This window comes from Neomonachus schauinslandi, chromosome X (genome assembly GCF_002201575.2).
Source record: "Neomonachus schauinslandi chromosome X, ASM220157v2, whole genome shotgun sequence".
NCBI classification, from domain to species: Eukaryota; Metazoa; Chordata; class Mammalia; order Carnivora; family Phocidae; genus Neomonachus; species Neomonachus schauinslandi.
Window position 1 is genome coordinate 101,903,432 of NC_058419.1, and position 24,196 is coordinate 101,927,627.

General features: G+C 37.4%; 2 protein-coding genes across 2 annotated transcripts in view; one reads left to right on the forward strand and one right to left on the reverse strand.

Annotated features, from left to right (window-relative positions):
* Positions 1-24,196, reverse strand: part of IL1RAPL1 (interleukin 1 receptor accessory protein like 1) — a 665,379-nt gene that overhangs the window by 528,004 nt on the left and 113,179 nt on the right. Inside the window, 2 exon segments of the mRNA XM_021677758.1 lie at positions 11,582-11,735; positions 21,824-22,010. Coding sequence (XP_021533433.1) covers positions 11,582-11,735; positions 21,824-22,010 — 341 coding nt within the window.
* LOC110594264 (E3 ubiquitin-protein ligase RNF168-like) lies at positions 4,899-6,648 on the forward strand. The gene is given in 4 exon segments (XM_021705791.1): positions 4,899-6,072; positions 6,075-6,338; positions 6,373-6,473; positions 6,475-6,648. Coding segments are annotated over 4 exon segments (1,701 nt in total). The 3' UTR covers positions 6,637-6,648.

A 24,196-nucleotide genomic window follows, 5' to 3' on the forward strand; every position in this document is an offset into this window, starting at 1 on the left:
TTCATTATTTACATCCCTTAGAGACACTGGACTACCCTTGTTAACAGACTGTATAGAAATAAGATTTTCTGAGATTAATCCACATATAGAAACCATCACTTAGTATTACTCAATGATTTGTATTGATGATAATCAATGTCATTTGAAAGACTGGGTTAAGATTATAAATATTAACATTCCATTAATTAAAACAAGCCAAGGTAAAGAGTCACAGATCAGACTAAACCATAACAGTGGACACTTCCATTTGCACATTTCTTTATAGCCTGCTTTCACATGCCTGAGCTAATTTACTCCTTTCCATAGCACTGTGAGTGGGTATTCACAGTCCCAACATTAAGACAATACTTAAGGAAGTCAGGTGATTTGGACAAGGTCTTTTAGCTCAGGTGTGGCACAGCCATCAAGGGAACCACAACCAAGGCTCCGGGTCCTCTGTCTTCCCCTTACACTTTTCAAGACTGAGATCACACTCACTCTCTAGAGCAGTGCTGTCCAAGAGAAATATAAGGCAAATCACATATAAAATTAACAATTTTGTAGTGGCTACATTTTAAAAAGTGAAAATAGGTAACATTAATTTAGTAATATATTTTATTTAACCAAATATTACAACTTCAATATGTAATTGGTATAAAAATTACAAAGGACATATTTTGCATTATTTTGTCTTACCAAGTCTTTGCAATCTGGCGTGTATTTTATACTTATATCACATTTAAATCCAGTCTAGTCACATTTCAAGTGCTCAGTAGGCACATATTGCCAATGTCTACTGTATTGGACAGCACAGTTCCAGACGTTTGCTTGTTTCTCTAACTGACTAAACTAATCATTCTATCAAAGCATATTTATTGGTCAGCTCTCCAGCCTCACAATTGAATTTGCTGAAATAAGCATAAGAGAATCAGAAGCAGGAGAGTGCAAATAAAGGAATGGAACTTCATTAGAAACAATGATGATGATTTGTATTTAAAATTACAAATCCATGTCCACAATGTACTTTGAATTTCACCCTTGGTAAAATGTAGATAATAATGCTTATAAATCCTTTTGCACAGTGCCTGCCATATGGTTAGCCGTCAAAGGAAAAGTTGCTGTCTCTCTAACAATGAGGTAGGTATGAGTTGGGTTAGTGGTGTGCAAGGCTAGAAGCAGTACAACTCTCACACCAGGGTCAGACATGAGGGATGACTGGGGACAGGAAGACTGTACCACTTCTCAGAGGCAGACAGTCTGAAGGATTGCACTGGTAGGGCTAGCGTAATGAAAACATTCTAGTACACTTCAAATCCAGTGCTGTCAAACGCAGCAAGAAATTAAAGGCTAGCTCTTGCTGATAAACCATGTTAGGCAACAATATAATACCAAAAAGTAGGTAATAGAATTCAATCAAATCAAACACATAATAGATCTGGGGTAGGGAGTACTGCTGACCAAGTGCTCTTCTTAATATGTATGCTCTCACACAGCAACAAAATTGGCATCATTCTTTCAGATTTTTTAAAATAACACTCATCATTTTAGGCATAGCTACTTTATAGCCTGTATCTATGGATTCTAGTACTTGACATTCTTAGGGGTGTAATATAGGTTTGTTTTTTGGTTTTGGTTTTCTTTTTGTTTTTGATACCATCTTGACCCAGGCTCATTTGAGGCCCTGGCTGGAGGCCAGTCAGTGGGCAAGGAAAATATGGATTATTTTCAAGTGCAATTTATAAAATCTAGAAGAATACCTCGTACATAGAAAGCACTTGAAAAGTTTTAAAGGGTGAGCAAACTGAGGTTATGTGGATTAAGTGAGTGGTTATAAATAAGAACTCAGGGGCGCCTGGGTGGCTCAGTCGTTAAGCGTCTGCCTTCGGCTCAGGTCATGATCCCGGGGTCCTGGGATCGAGCCCCACATCGGGCTCCCTGCTCCGCGGAAAGCCTGCTTCTCCCTCTCCCACTCCCCCTGCTTGTGTTCCCTCTCTCGCTGTGTCTCTCTCTGTCAAATAAATAAAATATTAAAAAATAAATAAATAAATAAATAAATAAGAACTTAGATCCTGGCACATAGTAAATAGTATTAACTATTCTCATTACTAATGCTTACTATTGCTGATATTGATGGAAGTCATCCAAAGGAATAATGTCTTCTTTTCCCGATGGCCAGAAATGGCACATCCCAACCTTGCTACTGATATATTCTGAAATATTCTACAACATTTTCTACTTAAGAGTAAAACATAATGCTTTTTATTCAAAGTTATCATGTCTTGACATTAAACATTTGCTTGATTAATACAGTTTGGCAATTCATTAAATATATTGAGAGATTAAACAATAAATTAAGGTAATTAGTGTCAGGAGAGTTATCATTAGAAAATACTCATAAGAGAGGTCTTTTGCTCTAGGGACTGAATTCCACATCAAGATTGGACAGCCAAAATGATTAAACTCAGTTTCACTATATTGATCAGCTTTAATCTCTTTCAATTCAAAAGTCTGAATTAATTGAAATGATTTTTGAGTTGCAAAATATGACACATTTACTCATAAAAACAGCTAAGGCTATCTGTAACATGCTCCATTTTATCAAAAATAATATATGTGATGGTTGTTGTGGGTATTAGTTCTAGCACATTATCAAACACACAAAGTCAAGTCTGGAATTTATCAATTCTTGTTATCAATTTCATCAATGCTTATTAGGTTACAGTCAGTAAAGAACTCGACTCTGAAAAATGTCAATAAAAATAGTATTTTAAAAGGGAGGATAAAAGATACCATTTTTTAAAGAAAAAAAAATAATCACTGAACCCATAGGCTAAGCTACAAATGCACCATTTAATTACATCAGTGGCAGAATTAAAGGTCTCATAGTAAAATGTGTTTCAGTTGAACTTAAATGATAAATCTTTCATAGTGATCACCAGAGCTAATATGAAAAATACAATGCCTTGCTATTAATTATCCAGCAGAGTAAATCATAAACTGAAGTTCAGGAAATTAAGTTTTATTCCTAAATTTGTCACCATGATGTTTTGTGATAAAGCCACTTGACCTTTCTTTGCTCAGCTTTCTCATCCATAAAAAGAGGAGGAAGATGTACTTTTTGAGAGCATATTTTCAACCTCTGGTTGACTGGAAAGTAGTTTAAATATATTGCTACATTAAGTCTGTTAAAAATGTTACACCAAGTATAAAAATGCTACTAAAACCATCACCTTGTAGCAATCACTTCATTCTTTATGCTTTTTCAAGTCAGTTTTCTTTTCTTCCCTTCTTCAGTTTTTGCTGACTCCTGCATTTTATTGGTAAAATTTTTTTTCTTGATCTAACATTTTCACAGTCTGTTTTCTTATCATTACTTCATTCTATGATTTAGCCCTAGAAATTAAATGGCTTTTCAAATGGTCTGACTCATTTTAAATTTTTAGCAGTACTGAAGTGAAGAAAATTGTTATACTACCCACAACAGAATTTTATGAATATCAAACCACATTTTACAATTTTTAAGAAATCATACTGTTTAAAAGTAGTGGACATCTCCTGTTTATATTCTTTATATTCCTTAAACATTTTTCATCTTTTTCTGTCACCTCAACTTCTCTCTGGAGTACTACTCCCCTCCTTCCCTCATTTCGTTTAGTTGGGGTAGGCCCATTACCCAAAGCAGCCCCAACAATATCTAGTAAATTTAAAAATATACATACTCTGAATAAGCAAATCTACTCCTAGGTAAAAGTCCTACATAATGCCAACTATTATGCACAATGAAAAATGTGTGTGTGTGTGTGTGTGTGTGTGTTTATGCTTACAAGATGATTAATGGCAATATTACTTACATTAACAAAAAATGAAAACCCCAAATGTCTATCAATAAATTGTGAGATATTCATATAACAGAACACTATGCATAAAAGTGATGAATAAATGTCAGATAAATTTATCTGTAACATGATGACTTCTCAAAAAATTTTAAAGGTTTTGTTTTAATTCATTAGTTAACATACAGCATTATATCAGTTTCAGGTGTACAATGTAGTAATTCAACAGTTTCATAGATCACCGTGTGCTCATCATGACAAGTAAGCTCCTCAATTCCTCTGTGATCTTCCAAAAACATATAACTTAAGTTCAATCAGGAGAAAAATATCCAATAAATCACAGTTGAAGGACATTCTACAAAATACATGGCCAGTACTCCTTGAAATTGTCAAGATCATCAAAAATGAGAGAAGTCAGAAACAGTCAACAGCCAAAAGGAGCCTAAAGAGACATGACAATTAAACGTAATGCATTATCCTGGATGGGATCCTAGAACAAAAAAAGGACTATTAGGCATAAAACTAAGGAAATCTGAATAAAATACGGACTGTAGTTGATAATTTATTGATACTGATTCATTAATGGTAACAAATGTGCCATACTAATGTTAGGTGTTAATAACAGGGAAAATTGGATGTGGGGTATATGGGATCTCTCTCTACTGTCTTTATAAGTTTTCTGTAAATGTAAAAGTGGTGTCAAATAAAATGCTTATTAAAAAGAAGACATTCCTGGCTGTTTGGGTGGGCAATTGTGACGTCACTAGCCCTTGTCGGGTTGCTACGGCACCACTGCTAAGATGAGGTATTTTTGGCTGACTGAAGAAAGGGGACTGTGGGCTCAGAGCGCCGGGAAACGGGTCCAGGTGCACGAAAGCTGCAACGTGGAGGCTCGCGTGCTGCCGCCACAACGGTAAAAGGGAAGTCCTGCTCCCGCGCAGCTCAGCTTCCGGGCGGTAACAGCGTTCTTGTCAGCGCTGAGGCCCCGGAACTTCCGGCCTGGGCGGCCTCGGGCTTGGCTGCCGGGAGCTAAGAGAGCACCCTCGGCTGGTACTGACGTTGAGTATGACTTTTTAGCATATTAAAATGGCTGTACCCAAAACCGCCATCCCGTCCTTGTCAGAATGCCAGTGCCTCATCTGTCTGGAAATCCTAATCGAGCCCATAACGCTGCCTTGTAACCACACGCTCTGTAACCCATGCTTCCAATCGACTATCGAGAAGGCGAGTTTATGCTGTCCCTTCTGTCGCCGCTGGATCTCTTCGTGGACCCGATACCATACCCGAAGAAATTCTCTTGTCAACATGGAACTGTGGGAATTAATCCAAAAACACTATCCAAAGGAATGCGAGCTTAGAATTTCTGGGCAGGAATCAGAGGAAATCGTTGATGACTGTCAGCCAGTTCGCTTATTAAGTAGACCCGGGGAATTGAGAAGAGAATATGAGGAGGAGATAAGCAAGGTGGAGGCAGAGCGACGAGCCAGTGAGGAAGAAGAAAACAAAGCCAGTGAAGAATACATACAGAGATTATTAGCAGAGGAGGAAGAGGAGGAAAAACGACAGGCAGAAAAAAGGCAAAGAGAGATGGAAGAACAACTGAAACGTGATGAAGAACTAGCAAGGAAGCTAAGCATTAATATTAACAATTTCTGTGATGCAAGTGTCTTGGCTTCTCCCTTGAATTCCAGAAAATCTGCTACAGTCACAACCAAGTCTCAAAAGAAAAGTAAGAACAAACAAACAAACACTGGAGATATTCATAAGTATTTGTCACCTAAATCTCAGTTTCAGTCAGCATCACAGTTTGAAATTGTACAAGAAAGGAGGAAGGACTCCACGTCTAAGGAAACTGACAGTAGTGTTGTAAAGAGCCCTACATGGCAAGATACAGAAATTGAGGAAGATATGCCAACCGTTTCTCAGCAAATATGCGTGGAAATTCAAGAACAAGGTGAAAAGTCTTCAGAGTCACCTATGCCTCAGTTATGTGCCAGTGGTGGAGCATGGTGCCTTGAAGGAGAAGTCAAAGTGAGACCAACGAATGATGATAAAGAGTTAAGTGTCCTAAATCATGAGGCACCTGAAGGCAGAGTTCCCTGCTCTGGGGAAGCTGCAGTTAAGCCTTATGGCAAAACAGAGAGTGGGTGCCCTATATCAGGTATGACACAGAAATTTGGAAGTAATACAGCTGAGACAGAAAATGAAGAGTCTTGTCTATCGATCAGTAAACATACTTCCAAAAGAAAAAACCCAGAATCTGTGAAGCAGTCAGGGATCCATGCGTTTCTGCAAAAAGAAGGAAAATGTTCCCCGAAGCCTCCTCAGATCAAGAGGAAACAGAAATCAACTCTACCCCAAAACTGATAGATTTGGAACACTTACTTTTTGAGAGACATAAACAAGAAGAACAGGATAGGTTATTAGTGTTACAGCTTCAGAAAGAAGTGGATAAAGAACAAAAGAAGCCAAACCGGCAAAAAGGATCCCCAGATGAGTATCATCTACGTCCTACATCTTCACCTCCAGACAAATTGTTTTTTTTTTTTTTTTTAATTTTCAGACAAATTGTTAAATGGACAGAGGAAGAATTCCAAAGATAGGAACTTCAAACAAGAGACTGATACAGAGCATTCAAAATCTCAGAGAGGCTCAAAAAACTGAAAATTGGCAGCCGTCTTTTAAGATCCAGTTGAAACATTCAGTTAATGGGAGAAAGATGCCAGATTCTTCTAGAGATAATTGTAATGTATCTAAAAGTTCCCTACAGCCTAGTAAGTCACAGAAAAGTATTTTTCAGATGTTTCAGAGATATACAAAGTAATGCATGGGGAGAAGGAGTTTTTTATAATCTAGTAAAGCTGGATTATGAAGCTCTGTCTTCTGTCATAGACTCTTTATAATGGTCACACTCATCGTCTATAAAGGACTGTGTGATTACAAGGGAGGACTATATAAATGTGTTTCTGCCAAACTCAGTGATAAGCAGGAGTCCCAATCCTTTGCTTTTTTAATAATTGTGATGTACTAAGTTTGACAATCCTTACGGATATTAAAATGCTTTGGTGAACTCCTAAGAAATCTTCAAGTGCCATTCTGTTTCCCAAAAATGCATGTTTTACAGCCTTTGCTTCCCTTCTTGTCCTAACCAGTAATCAAAGCAAGATGGTACTATACTGAGTAGTTAGGAACCCAGGCAGGGTGAGTTTTCTTGCCACTTTCCCATATATTTGCAGAGCACTTGAAATGCATCTTCCGTAACACTAAAGTAATCTAGTTTTCATCTCCACTTTAATTATTTTAACCATTATAGCATTTTCTTCAATTTAAAATGGTTTATGATCAATGTGAAATCAGAAAAATCAGAGTTTCCTGGAAAATTAGGAATCAGTTGACAGAAAGGAAACTAGGCTCTTGATGTGAAAGGAGTTAAGAGTTGGGGTGCAGCTCTGTGGGGCAGGTTGACCATTTGGAAGTGTTGGAACCGAGTGAGTGATCAGAAACTGGGCCTGGGATGGAGTAGCCAGTGAAGTTTGGTAGAGGGTTCTCCCTCCTCCTTTCTTTGCTAAATGACATGGAAAACATTTGGGTTTTATAGCTTTTCACATCATAGTATCTGGTATCAAAATCAAAATCAATTGCTAAATTGCCTGAAATTTAGGGATTTCACATTTCTATTAATCTGCTATTCCAGGGGGAAAAATGGGACTTTACTGTAGGAGAGTTAAATATCATAGTATCTTTTGTTGTGGGACCTGAGACATAACCATGTGTTTATTTCCTTATATTATCATTTGTATTGATGCTGACTTTTATATGTGTTTATGGACAGAAAAAGAGAGTCTGATGCTTGGGTTTTGCTGTCTTACCCCTGAAAGTTAAATCAGAGGGCAGTGATTTCATTTTGTGAAATTTAACTTGGAGACTATTAATCTTTTTTTCATTAATATAAACAACTTTAAGCAAATAGCAGTTTTAACAGCATTTCTGCTGATCTCTAGTTGTCCATCCTTTTAAAGTAAAAATAAAACATTCTAGAGCTAATTCTAGCTTAAATTTGTCAATATTTTTATACATTATTAAGATTTTTTTTCCTCCAAATTTTGGAACTGAAATTCTGTTAATCTTTGCATAGTTAATGGCATCTATTCCGATATTGATCGGGTAATTATGGGTAGAATTCTGATGCTAATTTAAAATTTAGTTTGCCCTTTCTCAAAAAAAAAAAAAAAGTGATTGCCCTCTGAGTAATGATTGTGCTGGAATGAAGTCTAGTCAGAAACTAACCAAATTTCTCCAAAATACACTAATATCTGTCTTCTCATCAAACCAGTATTTTTCTAAGAGCAATTTCACTTAACATTTTAGGGTGGACACTGTTAGAACTCCTCAAAAGTTGTATAATTAAATTTTCCTGGAATAGTCCATGACCAAAAAGGGGAAAAAATAGTGTGACATATATAGGATTTATACATTTAACCACTTATTTGTCTGTGAAGAAGTCTTCCTGACCTTAAGATAAATTTTAATTTCTCTATTAGTTTTTCTGATAGCCCTACCTTATATGCCTTTTTGTTAGAAACTAATAAATGTTTTGTGTCAAAAAAAAGAAGACATTCCTTTGACTGTAAGTAGCTCACATTCTCGTGGAAGGACAGGAGTGTCAATGGCGACAATGCAATATGGTAGGTGCCGCAAACGGGATTCTAAAAGTGCTACGAAGGCATGAAGAACTACATGCCTCCAAACAAAGGGAACATTTTAGCTGTGCCTTGAAGGAAGAGTAAGAATCAGCCTTGTGACAATGTGCAAGGAAAAGAATTCCAAAGGAACACCCCAGGAGTAAGGGCCCAGAGGGAGGATATTTGGAGAACAGTAAAAACTTCAGTATGGCTGAGGCTTAGAGAAGAGGGTGGAGGCTACAGATGATGCCAAAACATCTTAAATTAAAAAAAAAAAAGTTGAAAGTATACCAACAGTGATGAGCAGGTTTATTATTTTTTCACTGTGATCTGTTTTCCTTTTATTTGTTTAATTTTTAAAAAGATTTTATTTATTTCAGAAAGAGAGGGAGGGAGACAGAGAGAGAAAGAGAGAGGCAGAGGGAGAGGGATAAGCAGACTCCCCGCCTAGCAGGGATCCCAGGACTCTAGGATCATGACCTGAGCCGGAAGTCAGACACTTAACCAACTGAGCCACCCAGGCACACCATGATCTGTTTTCCTGAACCACTACTTCACTTAAATAGACACACTTTTAATAAGTGAAGGATCTCCCATAAAAGCTCACAATATTGCCTGCACATTTAGCCACTTTATTTATCTAGAAATTTCCTTTTCTCTTCACATATGGAATTCTTTAAAGAAACACACTCTAACACACCTCAAAATGTTTATCATCGGCTAATGCAGATCCACTAAAATGAAATGATATCATACCTTCCATAATATTTACATCAAATACAATATGATCATGATATGCAGAAAATCAAGATACCAAACACTGGTTAATTATCATCCAGAGAACTTCCCACCTTTGTGGCTTTAGTAAGATATAATTTGGGTTCTAAGAGTCGTTTAAATTGGCCACAGGCCAAATTTAGAGTCACACTAAAGCAAGGTTATGAAAAAAGAGATCTTCGCAATAGACTTATTAATACCTAAAATGTATTCTAATACATACCATTTCAAATTATTAGTCATGGATCTCTCCCATTCACCCCAAATTTCATATATATACAAAACTTGGCTTTATAACTTATATGCCCAAATCAATGTCACAGGTAAGGCTGCTGAAATTAGAGGTATTCGGGATAATCAGTTGAATGAAAACTTTCACCTACTTCCTCTTAGATAATAAAGAATAATTATTCCTTCTTTTCAAGTGAAGAAAAGGAGGTATTTTTGGAGAAATGAAGTTAGGAAAATATAGTTGCCCTGGGTAGCATTTAAAAGAAAATAATTCTATTATTGGTTATACAAAATAGCCTCATTTAAGTCATTTCACCATTTGGGACCCAATTTCTAGTCTCTGTGAGATTTTTTGCATCACCTCTTACTAGATAGTGGTTTAGTATTCTAATGTTTCTAGAAAGGGAAGAAATGTGCTTACCAAGGAATAGCTCTATACTCCAAAGAATAAAGACTAGGAGTATATTCTATATTCTTTATGGAATAGATTTTTTTCAGTATATTTTTAAATTCCTTTGTCTCTAAACCTACTCTTGGAAAATCTACTTCAATATAGATTGAAAGCAAAAAATAAATAATAAAACCTCAATACTTATTGTAAAGAAGACCCAAGTATAAACAATTATATTTTTCATTGTTCCATGAAAAAGACAGGGAGGTAAAGTGATAAAGTTTTAAATGTAATTTTCTACACAGAGACCTATCAAACACAGCAAAACTGAAAACCAAACTACTTAAAAATCACACACATGCATACCATATGTACATAATGCAAGACTGAATGTGTGTTTACTATTTAGATATATATTCCAAGTGGCAATTATTTACTGGGTCTAATATTTATCAAAGGCATTACCAAAGAGTACCTTATTTATTTAACCAAATTTTCTTTAGATCAGAATAATTACTATTCATCAAATGGATTTCTTGAAATTGAATTGTAGTTTTTAAATCTAAATATATCATAATTTCAAAGTTTGAAAGAAAAGAGAATTATTATAAGATGAAGGTGACTGCCACAAAACACTTCTCATATACAGGAAAATTATATTAAGTAAACCAATGAACAAATGAAAATCTCTTTAAAGTATATGATATACTTTTCAACTTATTTGTATATATTTCATAAATATGATTGTGCAAAAAGTCACCAAGAAGAATCTCAGTAAGATGAGAACAATGTCTCTAACTCCCTAATACTGCTCTTGTTTCTCCCCCACCTTCTTCCCCTCTTAGAACCACTTTTAGAGATGCAAACTATAAAGTAAAAAAAGGTATGAAAACAATATGTTACATGACATAAAATGGCCAAAATGTACATTTGGATATAATTCTGTATTATACAAACTGATCTCATTCAGCTTACGTTACCTCATTAGATCCTTGCAAAACTCCTATGAACTATACAAGGCAAATTTTATCAATGCCATTTTATACATGAAGAAACTGATATTGCGAAGGTTGTGGTGATTCCAATAAGGTCATGTGACTAGTGAGCTGTAGATTCACAATTATAGAAAGAGTTCTGAATCTTGTTCTCATGCCCTTCTACCTTAGCAACCAGAGACAGGAATGACACCATTCACTGCATCTCATGCAATTATTCAATTATTGCCCCTGCAATTATGTTATTTTCAAGTTCATGAGAACATATATATAAGATTTATAGAGTGAAAAATCAATAAAATAGTAATTTTTCTAATTTGGAGCAAGACAGGAAGACAGAGGTAGATTTCAAATATTCTATTTCAACACCTTAGAAAATGTTTCCAAAAATGATACCAGTATAAAATATAAGCATAATTTTCTGAAAATGTAAACTCACTATTTCAAGTACTTTCAAAAGCTAACATTTTTATAATTTCCTAAGCATATTTTATTTGACCTTTCAAATCCATTTCAGCACAAGATGATTTAAAAGCAAGGAAGAATAAATTTAACCTTATAGGAATCCACTCAGCATTTGGTTAAGTACTTATTTCATTGCATAGATTTGAAAAACTCAATATGCAGCACAAAAAGTAAATGTAAAATGGTAGTTTCTGTACTTGCAAATGAAATATTGAAGACTATGATTACCTGTAACAGTTAATTCAGTAGTTCTTCTCACAACAAAGCCTCCATATTTTAATTCACATGTGTAATTTCCAATGTCATCTTCTCTGACTTCTCTTATAAGCAGTGTATCTCTTTTGAATACAATACTTGGCCTCCATGTTTTTGTCCTACATTCCTGCATGAAAAACACAGAATTTCTGTAGTAAGTACAATAACTGAGAAACAGAGAAAAATATTTTAAATAACTAACCCAAAAGCTTCTAAAGTTATCTTTTAAAGGGCTAAAGTTTGGGATTAATTCTAAAAATTTTCATACCTTCTCCACATCTCCTGGAAATCAGGTACCTCAATTTGAAAAGAGTTTTTTTTTTAGCAAGAGTCACTTTTTTTTTTTCTTAGAGAGAGAGAGAGAGAGAGAGAGCAGGTGCATGTGTGGGGGAGGGGCAAAGGGAAATGGGAGAGAGAATCCTAAGGAGGCTTCACATGAGGCTCTGCACTGGGCTCAATTTCAGGACTGAGAGATCATGACCTGAGCCAAAATCAAGAGTCAGATGCTTAACCAACTGAGCCACCCAGGCACCCCTAGCAAAAGTCAGTTTATTAACTTCTAAGATTAGTGTCTCTAAATCAGATATATATTGATTTAGAAGATATAAGAAAAGGGACACTTGTTAAGATTACTCCTAACATCATTTTTAGAAGCAAATACTCCACATTTGATGACTGTGAAATTAGCCATCTTGATACTTGATACTGATAGCATAAAATATATTATTTTAGTGTAAAGTAGAAAATTAATTCTGTAGCAGAAAATGCTTCTATTTCAATATTTTAAATCTTCTAATACTACATTTAGAAAAAATTCTCTCTTTATAGCATGTGTGTTCTACAATTTGTGAAAGAAATGGCCAACATTTATATACAAGGTCTTTACAGGACCAGAAATACCGATTTTCATTGTTGATGGGTCTATCAAACTATGGCCTCTAAATTAAGCTATGGATTATAATGATGTTGGCTCATTGGTTCTGGCTTTCTGCCAAAACAGAAGTCTATTTCCTTTAGCCAGATTTGAAATCAATGCCATTAGGAGAAAATAGCTTTAAGGCCTTTGACACTGTTCAGAAGTAGCATTATTTCTAAAAATATTTTGCCAAATCAAATTTTTCCAGACTATTATTTTGATTATGTGGTTCAATGCCTTCATATACCTGGGAGACAGGTATCCAGTTATTTCAGAACAAAAAATACATCTCATATCTTATTAGTTGCATAAACTGTCATAATTGCAAAAGTAATATACTGAACACTGAATATATACTGTCTTGACTATGGAAAAATAATTTGGATTGTTGCAAGACTTTCAAGTTCCATACATAATGCATCTCCTCCCATCACTCTATTAGAGATAGTCTTTTCTTTTTCTAAATTTTATTATGTTATGTTAATCACCACACATTACATCATTGGTTTTTGATGTAGTGTTCCATGATACATTGTTTGTGTATAACACCCAGTGCTCCATTCAATATGTGCCCTCTTTAATACCCATCACCAGGCTAACCCATCCCTCCACCCTCCTCCCCTCTAGAACCCCCAGTTTGTTTTTCAGAGTCTATAGTCTCTCATGGTTCGTCTCCCCCTCCGATTCCCCCCCTTCATTTTTCCCTTCCTACTATCCTCTTCTTCTTTTTTTTTTTTAACATATATTATTTGTTTCAGAGGTACAGGTCTGTGACTCAACAGTCTTACACAATTCACAGCGCTCACCATAGCACATACCCTCCCCAATGTCTATCACCCAGCCACCCCATCTCTCCCAACCCCCACCACTCCAGCAACCCTTCGTTTGTTTCCTGAAATTAAGAATTCTTCATATCAGTGAGATCATATGATACATGTCTTTCTCTGATTGACTTATTTCGCTCAGCATAATACACTCCAGTTCCACCCACATTACTGCAAATGGCAAGATTTCATTCCTTTTGATGGCTGCATAATATTCCATTTTGTGTGTGTGTGTGTGTGTGTGTGTGTGTATCACATCTTCTTTATCCATTCATTTGTTGATGGACATCTTGGCTCTTTCCATAGTTTGGCTATTGTGGACATTGCTGCTATAAACATCGGGGTGCACGTACCCCTTCGGATCCCTACTTTTGTATCTTTGGGGTAAATGCCCAGTAGTGCAATTGCTGGATCATATGCTAGCTCTATTTTCAACTTTTTGAGGAACCTCCATACTGTTTTCCAGAGTGGCTGCACCAGCTTGCACTCCCACCAACAGTGTAAGAGGGTTCCCTTTCTCTGCATCCCCACCAACATCTGTTGTTTCCTGACTTGTTAATTTTAGCAATTCTGACTGGTGTGAGGTGGTATCTCATTGAGGTTTTGATTTGGAGTTCCCTGATGCCCAGCGATGGTGAGCACTTTTTCATGTGTCTGTTGGCCATTTGGATGTCTTCTTTGGAAAAATGTCTGTTCATGTCTTCTGCCCATTTCTTGATTGGATCATTTGTTCTTTGGGTGTTGAGTTTGGTAAGTTCTTTATAGATTTTGGATACTAGCCCTTTATCGGATATGTCATTTGCAAATATCTTCTCCCATTCTGTTGGTTGTCTTTTGGTTTTGTTGACTGTTTCTTTTGCTGTACAAAAGCTTTTTATCTTGATGAAGTCCCAATAGTCATTTTTGCCCTTGCTTCCCTTGCCCTTGGTGATGTTTCTAGAAGAAGTTACTACGGCTGAGGTCGAAGAGGTTGCTGCCTGTGTTCTCCTTCAGGATTTTGATGGACCCCCGTCTCACATTTAGGTCTTTCAACCATTTTGAGTCTATTTTTGTGTGTGGTGTAAGGAAATGGTCCAGTTTCATTCTTCTGCATGTGGCTGTCCAATTTTCCCAACACCATTTGTTGAAGAAACTGTCTTTTTTCTATTGGACATTCTTTCCTGCTTTGTCGAAGATTAGTTGACCATAGAGTTGAGGGTCCATTTCTGGGCTCTCTATTCTGTTGCATTGATCTATGTGTCTGTTTTTGGGCCAGTACCATGCTGTCTTGATGATGACAGCTTTGTAATAGAGCTGGAAGTCCGGAATTGTGATGCCACCGGCTTTGCTTTTCTTTTTCAACATTCCTCTGGCTATTCGGGATCTTTTCTGGTTCCATACAAATTTTTGGATTATTTGTTCCATTTCTTTGAAAAAAGTGGATGATATTTTGATGGGGATTGCATTGAATGTGTAGATTGCTCTAGGTAGCATTGACATCTTCACAATATTTGTTCTTCCAATCCATGAGCATGGCACGTTTTTTTTTTGTTTGTTTTTGTTTTTGTTTTAAAGATTTTATTTATTTATTTGAGAGAGAGAGAATGAGAGAGAGAGAACACATGAGAGGGGATAGGGTCAGAGGACGAAGCAGACTCCCTGCCGAGCAGGGAGCCCAATGTGGGACTCAATCCCGGGACTCCAGGATCATGACCTGAGCCGAAGGCAGTCGCTTAACCAACTGAGCCACCCAGGCGCCCGCATGGAACGTTTTTCCATTTCTTTGTGTCTTCCTCAATTTCTTTCATGAGTATTTTATAGTTTTCTGAGTACAGATTCTTTGCCTCTTTGGTTAGATTTATTCCTAGGTATCTTATGGTTTTGGGTGCAATTGTAAATGGGATCGACTCCTTAACTTCTCTTTCTTCTGTCTTGTTGTTGGTGTATAGGAATGCCACCGATTTCTCTGCATTGATTTTACATCCTGCCACTTTACTGAATTCCTGTACGAATTCTAGCAGTTTGGGGGTGCAGTCTTTTGGGTTTTCCACATAAAGCATCATATCATCTGCAAAGAGCGAGAGTTTGACTCCTTCTTTGCCGATTCGGATGCTTTTTCTTTTTGTTGTCTGATTGCTGTGGCTAGGACTTCCAGGACTATGTTGACTAGCAGTGGTGATAGTGGACATCCCTGCCATGTTCCTGACCTTAGGGGGAAAGCTCTCAGTTTTTCCCTATTGAGAATGATATTTGCTGTGGGTTTTTCATAGATGGCTTTTATGATATTGAGGTATGTACCCTCTATCCCTATATTCTGAAGCATTTTGACCAAGAAAGGATGCTGTACTTTGTCAAATGCTTTTTCTGCAACTATTAAGAGGATCAAATGGTTCTTGTTGTTTCCTTTATTAATGTATTGTATCACATTGAGTGATTTGCAGATGTTGAACCAACCTTGCAGCCCAGGAATAAATCCCACTTGGTCGTGGTGAATAATCCTTTTAATGTACTGCTGGATCCTATTGGCTAGTATTTTGGTGAGAATTTTTGCATCCATGTTCATCAGGGATATTGGTCTGTAGTTCTCCTTTTTGATGGGGTCTTGGTCTGGTTTGCGGATCAAGGTAATCGTGACCTCACAAAACGAGTTTGGAAGTTTTCCTTCCATTTCTATTTTTTGGAACAGTTTCAGAGGAATAGGTATTAGTTCTTCTTGAAATGTTTGGTAGAATTCCCCTGGGAAGCGATCTGGCCCTGGGCTGTTGTTTGTTGGGAGATTTTTGATGACTGCTTCAATTTCCTTAGTGGTTCGAGGTCTGTTCAGGTTTTCTATTTCTTCCTGGTTCAGTTTTGGTAGTTTATACATCTCTAGGAATGCATCCATTTCTTCCAGATTATCTAATTTGCTGGCATAGAGTTGCTCATAATATGTTCTTATAATTGTTTGTATTTCTTTGGTGTTGGTTGTGATCTCTCCTCTTTCATTCATGATTTTATTTATTTAGGTCCTTTTTCTTTTCTTTTTGATAAGTCTGGCCAGGGGTTTATCAATCTTATTAATTCTTTCAAAGAACTAGCTCCTAGTTTCGTTGATCTGTTCTACTGTTCTTTTGGTTTCTATTTCATTGATTTCTGCTCTGATCTTTATGATTTCTCTTCTCCTGCTGGGTTTAGGCTTTATTTGCTGTTCTTTCTCCAGCTCCTTTAGGTATAGGGTTAGGCTGTGTATTTGAGACCTTTCTTGCTTCTTGAGAAAGGCTTGTATTGCTATATACTTTCTTTTAGACCACCTTTGCTGCATCCCAATGATTTTGAACAGTTGTGTTTTCATTTTCATTTGTTTCCATGGATTTTTTAAACTCTTCTTTAATTTCCTGGTCGACCCATTCATTCTTTAGTAGGAAGCTCTTTAGCTTCCATTTATTTGAGTTCTTGCCGACTTTCCTCTTGGGATTGAGTTCTAGTTTCAAAGCCTTGTGGTCTGAAAATAGGCAGGGAATGATCCCAATCTTTTGGTACCAGTTGAGACCTGATTTGTGACCTAGGATGTGATCTATTCTGGAGAATATTCCATGGGCACTAGAGAAGAATGTGTTTTCTGTTGCTTTGGGATGGAATGTTCTAAATATATCTGTGAAGTCCATTTGGTCCAGTGTGTCATTTAAAGTCTTTATTTCCTTGTTGATCTTTTGCTTAGATGATCTGTCCATTTCAGTGAAGAGGGTGTTAAAGTCCCCTACTATTTTATTGTTGTTGATGTGTTTCTTTGCTTTTGTTATTAATTGGCTTATATAATTGGCTGCTCCCATGTTAGGGGCATAGATATTTACAATTGTTAGATCTTCTTGTTGGATAGACCCTTTAAGTAGGATATAATTCCTTCCTCATCTCTTATTACAGTCTTTGGTTTAAAATCTAATTTGTCTGCTATAAGGATTGCCATCCCAGCTTTCTTTTGGTGTCCATTAGCATGGTAAATGGTTTTCCACCCCCTCACTTTCAACCTGGAGGTGTCTTTGGTTCTAAAATGAGTCTCTTGCAGGCAGCATATCGCTGGGTCTTGTTTTTTAATCCAATCTGATAGCCTGTGTCTTTTGATTGGGGCATTGAGCTCATTTACATTCAGGGTAACTATTGAAAGATAGGAATTTAGTGCCATTGTATTGCCTTTAAGGTGACTGTTACTGTATATTGTCTGTGTTCCTTTCTGGTCTATGTTACTTTTAGGCTCTCTCTTTGCTTAGAGGACCCCTTTCAAGATTTCTTACAGGGCTGGTTTGTGTTTGCAAATTCCTTTAGTTTTTGTTTGTCCTGGAAGCTTTTTATCTCTCCTTCAATTTTCAATGACAGCCTAGCTGGATAGAGTATTCTTGGCTGCATATTTTTTCTCATTTAGTGCTATGAATATATCCTGCCAGTCCTTTCTGGCCTGCCAGGTCTCTGTGGATAGGTCTGTTGCCAGTCTAATGTTTCTATGATTGTAGGTTACAGATCTCTTGTCCCGAGCTGCTTTCAGAATTTTCTCCTTGTCTCTGAGACTCATAAGTTTTACTATTAGATGTCAGGGTGTTGACCTATTTTTATTGATTTTGAGGGCGGTTCTCTGTGCCTCCTGGATTTTGATGCCTGTCTCCTTCCCCAAATTAGGGAAGTTCTCTGCTATAATTTGCTCCAATATACCTTCTGCCCCCCTCTCTCTTTCTTCTTCTTCTGGGATCCCAATTATTCTAATATTGTTTCATCTTATGGTATCACTTATCTCTCAAATTCTGCCCTCGTGATCCAGGAGTTGTTTACCTCTCTTTTTCTCAGCTTCTTTATTTTTCATCTTTTGGTCTTCTATACCACTAATTCTCTCTTCTGCCTCATTCATCCTAGCAGTTAGAGCCTCCATTTTTGATTGTACCTCATTAATAGCCTTTTTGATTTTGACTAAGTTAGATTTTAGTTCTTTTATTTCTCCAGAAAGGGTTTCTCTAATATCTTCCATGCTTTTTTCAAGTCCAGCTAGCATCTTTATAATCGTCATTCTGAACTCTAGTTCTGACATCTTACTAATATCCATATTGATTAGGTCCCTGGCAGTCAGTCCTGCCTCTTTTTCTTTTCTTGAGGTGATTTTTTTCCATCTTGTCATTTTGTCCAGAGGAGAACAGATGAATGAGAGAACAAAATGGTAACAGGGTAAGAATGACCCCAGAAAAATATACGCTAAACAAATGAGAAGAGACCCGAAACCAGGGGAAAAGAAAGGGAAAGAAAGAAAAAAGAAAAAAGAAAAAAAAAGGAAAAGAAAAAGTTAAAAAAAAAGAATATGATCAAATATGATCAGGCTGATGAATAGATCAGTGCCACACATTAGATTTTGGGCGTATTTTGGTCTGTTAAAAGAAACTGCCTCCCAAAATTTTAAAGGAAGAAAAGCTTAGATATGCATAAAAATAAGGGTAAATATGATGAAGGGATGGATGAAGGGATGGAATATGACTTTAAAGATGATAATTATAAAAGATTTTATAATTAAGATAAGAAGTTGATTGAAAAAAGAAAGAAGAGAAATAAAAAAAAAGGGAGAGAATGTGATCAGGCAGGATACTAGAACAAAGCCATACACTAGAGATTTAGGGTATATTTTGGTCTGTTAGAAGAAACTGTATCTCAAAATTTTAAAGAGAGAACAACTTATATATATACCAAAAATAAGGTTAACTACTCTGAAGGGATAGAATATGACTCTAAAAATGAAAAATAAAGATTTTTAAAAAGGGATTGATGGGGGCAACTGGATGGCTCAGTCCTTAAGCGTCTGCCTTTGGCTCGGGTCCTGATCCCAGGGTCCTGGGATTGAGCCCCGCATCGGGCTCCCTGCTCAGCGGGAAGCCTGCTTCTCCCTCTTCTACTCCCCCTGCTTGTGTTCCCTCTCTGTGTTTTTCTCTGCCAAATAAATAAATAAAATCTTTTAAAAAAAAAAGGGATTGATAAGATGTTGGTTGAAAAAGGGAAAAAGAAAAATTCAAAAAGAAAAAAAAGAAAATTAAAAAAATTAACTTTGAAAGACTAAATAATCGGGGGAAAAAGCCATGAATTCTATGTGCAGTATTCCCCTAGTGCTGGTGTTCTGCTGTTCTCATTAATTGGTAAACTTGGTCTTGGCTGGCTGTTCTTGCTGATCTTCTGGGGGAGGGGCCTGTTGCCATGGTTCCCAAATGTCTTTGCGAGAGGCGGAATTGCCCCGCCCTTGCCAGTCTGGGCGAAGTAATCTACTCGGGTTTGCTCTCGGGAGCTTTCATTCCCTGCAAGCTTTCCGTACAGCTTTGGAGGAGGAGACTGAAACTGGCGGCCTCCCAGTCTCTGCCCCAGAGGAGTCAAGAACTCGGGGCCCCCCTCCTCAGTGAGCCCCCAGAGAAAGGCAGTCAATCACTCCCATCTCCCTGGTCTCCGGCCGCACTCCGTGCTCACCCAGCCTGTGACCGAGCGTTTCTATCTCTGGCACCCGACCCCGTGTGGAGTCTCCAAACCCAGCAGATTCCTGTGGTGAGCTCTCCCGTGCTGCTCCTCCCAGGGGAGGAAGAGGAGTTTCCCCAGATCTGCCGCTTGTTGGGTCCCTGCTGGAGAAGCAGTGGCCCGACTGTGTCGCAGATCACGGTTTATGGCAACCCCGAGCTAAGAGCCTGTGCCTCAGCTCTCTCTCTGCAGCCGGCTTCCCCGCTCTGATCCCTGGGAGATCTGCCGCACTCAGGCACCCCCGGTCTTTCTGTGACCCCGCGGGTCCTGAGATCACACTGTATAACTGAGATCAACTGTATAAACTAGCTATGAACATAAATACAACACGGTTCCACCCCCTGCTTAGCCACTGGAGCGACGTCCCTCAGTGGAGCAGACTTCTAGGAGTTCCGATTTTGTGCTCCGCTGCTCTATCACTTGCCAGAAGCGGCCAACGGAGGCCCCTCCCCCACTGTCTATCCTCCGAATATCGCCTTGGATTCACTTCTCTGCACGACCTACCTTCCAGAAAGTGGTCGCTTTTCTGTTCAGAGAGTTGTTGCTATTCTTTTCTTTGATCCCCTGTTGAGTTCGTAGGTGTTCAGAATGGTTTGATCCCTATCCAGCTGAATTCCTGGGATCAGACGAAATTTAGGTCTCCTACTCCTCTGCCATCTTGCTCCTCCCTCCTACTAGTGAAAGTCTTTATAGCTAAAGGTCACAATGATTGGGGTGATGATGGAAATATGACTAAAGGAGCAATGTGAGGCTACCCATTTTAAATATTGTGTGTGCATGTGTGCATGTGTAGAAGAAGTGAGTATATTACTTATAAATACACATTAAATACAAATAAATACACATTACTACTAGAAAACATCTGTTCTTAGAGAACTTTGGGTCAAACTCCCCAAATCCCTCTCCCTTTGAGGCAATAATCAGGGCTTGCTAAGAATCTGCTTGTGGAAAGCAGGCAAACCACTGAGAATCGGGGTGAGAAATACTCACACAAGTAAAAAAGGGGCAAAAATAAACCTCATCTGTGCAGAAACAGAGCTCAGTGAGGCTAATATTTGAGGGCTGTTTGACAGTGTCTAAGATAGAAATTCAATGGAAAAGTAGGAAAATATTTAAAGATTTGTTTCTTGTTTAATTTCTCATAAGTTTTGAAGTCATGACATACTGGTATTGGTGGATCTAGTTACTAAGAGGTCATGCTTCCTACATTCCTATTTCCAGGGAGTTGAACAAAGCAAATTTTATACTAGTACTCTTTAAATCATGGATATAATACTCCAGAAAAATATTCATATCACCTATATTGTATTTTCTTGATTACACTCAATAACAAAAGTTTCTTTGATGGTATAAATAAGCTGAAGGGTACATTCTCATCTTAAATTTTGGAGAAAGTCAATTATGTGATAGGAAGGACAAGGGTTGGATTATTCTCCTTAAGTCTAAAGTTTCTTTTGATTTTTGAAAAAAGTTTATCTAGCACTATTTTTATAATATTATGAATTTTCAGCAGGTTTTTAAAAATATATATGCTTTTATATAAAAAGGTTTGGAATATACACAAAGATATTTCCATTAAACAGAACATTTCAATAAAGCTATTGTAACATTTTTTTCATAGAAGTAAATCAATCCTTTCCTTCTTTGGAAACATTAGGAGTGTTTATATGAAGAGCTCTGAAATGAATACTTAATGTATTTTAGTTCCTGGAATTATCAACACAGATTATAATGCACTTGAACAAACTGTATAAACTAGCTATGAACATAAATACAACAGCTTATTGCAATGGATCACCGATACAAATACTGACTAGCATTTATCAAAGCTATTGGTTTGAAAACTTATACTAACCAGCACAACCTGCTGTAGTATTTTAGGAGGGCAGAGCTGAAGTTCATCATACCCATGTAACTTTTTTATCCAAATTGTCCAAGAATAAGATACACATTAGTCTATTTATAAGGAACAAAATCATTCACAGTACATACCTTATACCATAGGATTTCAGGTTCTCTGGTTGGTAGTAAAAAATCTTCAATGTCACGGCATGAAATTTCCTTGCTTTTGCTAAGTTCAGCTTTGTCAAAGTATTTCATTTTCGAATTGTAGCAGAGTCCAGTGTCATTTTCACCCACTGTCAGCGAGATGGATACTTTCATACAGTAAGTGGAATTTCTGTAATGAAGCAGAATAAATAGGTGGTCTGGTGTGAACAAAAAGTGAATGCCGCCAGGCAGTATGTTTACTTCACTACAACGGACAGACACAGAGACACAGAGGGAGAGAAAGACAAAGAGAGAGAGAGAGACGGGGAGGAGAGGGAGGGAGTAAAGCAAAAAACTCCACTGATTAATTAATGTTATGGTATCACGGCTTAGTCCACAGGGCTCTCTCTTGTCACTCAGCTAAACGATGCTTAGTTCTGTGAAACCATTTGTATATTTTCTATTTGCTGGAAAAAATTTCGTATTATATACAAGTGTGGTTTGAAAATATACTCAATAGGGATTTCTGTATCTAGAAAAGCAGAAAAAATATAGGAAGATTTAGGTCAGGCAGGAAGTCAACCTAGGGTTTATGCTAAACTTGGCAAACTCAACAGAGAAGTAGAAAAAGTAAATGATCTATTAAGCATAATGGAAGGAGAAGATAAGGCTGCTCAATTCTTACAGTACTGGTTGTCTTGATAAGTGGAGAGCTTATCGATGAATATGGGAAGAAAACAGTCTTCGATAAAAATATGGCAAGCTCACTATCTTTACAGACTGAAACTCATTTGGGTTGAGACCTGGAGTCCAGGTTGTCAGACAAGAGAAATATTCTGATGTATTATGTAAGGACAACCCCACCCTGATAGATTCTACAGAATCAGTTCATTAAATCAGTGTTTCATTTTACAACTGGTTGGTTCCTAAATCAGGTTTATAACTTGAAATACATGAGAATAGAAATCATGTTCAGAAATCTCTTTGGAAGAGTTGGACCAAAGGAAGTTTTCTTGTAAACTGCACTATTTCTGTTTGCTATTTATGTCTCTGGACATTCAATGAACACTGCTATGGTTCAGGCATGGTGACGTAGGCAGTGAGAATAAAGAGAAGTATAAAAGATCAAATTCAAGGTTTTGTACAGAATGTCTTACTTGGTAAGTGCCCAATGCCTCAATTGTATACTTGGCCATCAAAGTCCTGGATTTGAGTTTTACTGCTTACTATTTCTATAACTTTAGGCAACTCATTTAATCCCTTGGAACCTTAGGTGGGGAGTAGGACAACACGTGTCTGCATATTAAATGTGATACTGAATTAAAATCTGTTTGGCCTGTTACTGGTGCTCAGTAATGTTGGCTCTTCTCACTCCACACTGGTGTACAGAGATCACAGCCCCCAAGCCCTCCTCCTTATTCAGCCAAGACGCTTGACATTTAAGCAGCTCCTTGATTTAAATTCTTGCTTTTTTTTTTTTTTAAAAATGCCTATATGACATGACGAGAATTGCCAGAAAATAGTTAGGTTGGTTATGGTATAATAAAAAATATAATTGGTCTTGGTTCCTGGCACAGATTTCCTGAAACTCTTAGAACTCCCTGAGTGATAGGAGTGTCTTTTGTTATTCAAAAGGAGCCACTTTTAATTATCCTTGAGTTTATGCTAAAGAGATGCCTTGGGGTGAAGCCCCTAGAAAGCCTCGGAATGGGGATGGTTACCAGAAAGACCAAGTGTGCAGAAGGTTGGAATTTTTAACTCTACCCACTGACCTTCAGACAAGGGGGCAGGAATTTCAGGTTAGGCTCTATTAAAAACCCTAGAAAGAAAAGATTTGATGAGTTTGGGTTGATGAACACATGGAGGTGCTGGGAGGGTGGCATGCCTAGAGATGGCAAGGAAGTTCTGGGCCTCTTCCTCTACCCTTTGCCCCACACATCTCTTCCATCTGACCGATTATTTCTATCCTTTGAAATATCCAACAATAGTAAGTAAACTGTTTTCCTGAGTTTTGTGAGCCATTCTAGCAAATGACTGAATCCAAGGAGGGGGTTGTGAGAACCTCTGATTTATAGTCAGTCTGTCAGAAGCACAGGTGACAATCTGGACTTGCAATTGCTTGTGGGATTGTGTCCTTAATCTGTGGGGTGTAATGTTATCTTTAAATAGATAGTGTCAGAATAGATTTGAACTGTAGCATATCCAGCTGGTGTTGCAAAACTGCTTGGTGTGGGAAAAAAACCCCCACATACCTGGTATCAGAAGTACTAAGAATAGGGGAGAAAAGTAGAGTTTTCCTTTATAGTTATTTGTTCAGCTTTATATTGGGTAACAAAGAAAATTGCCACAAAACTATTATGTAGACTTATTTAATGT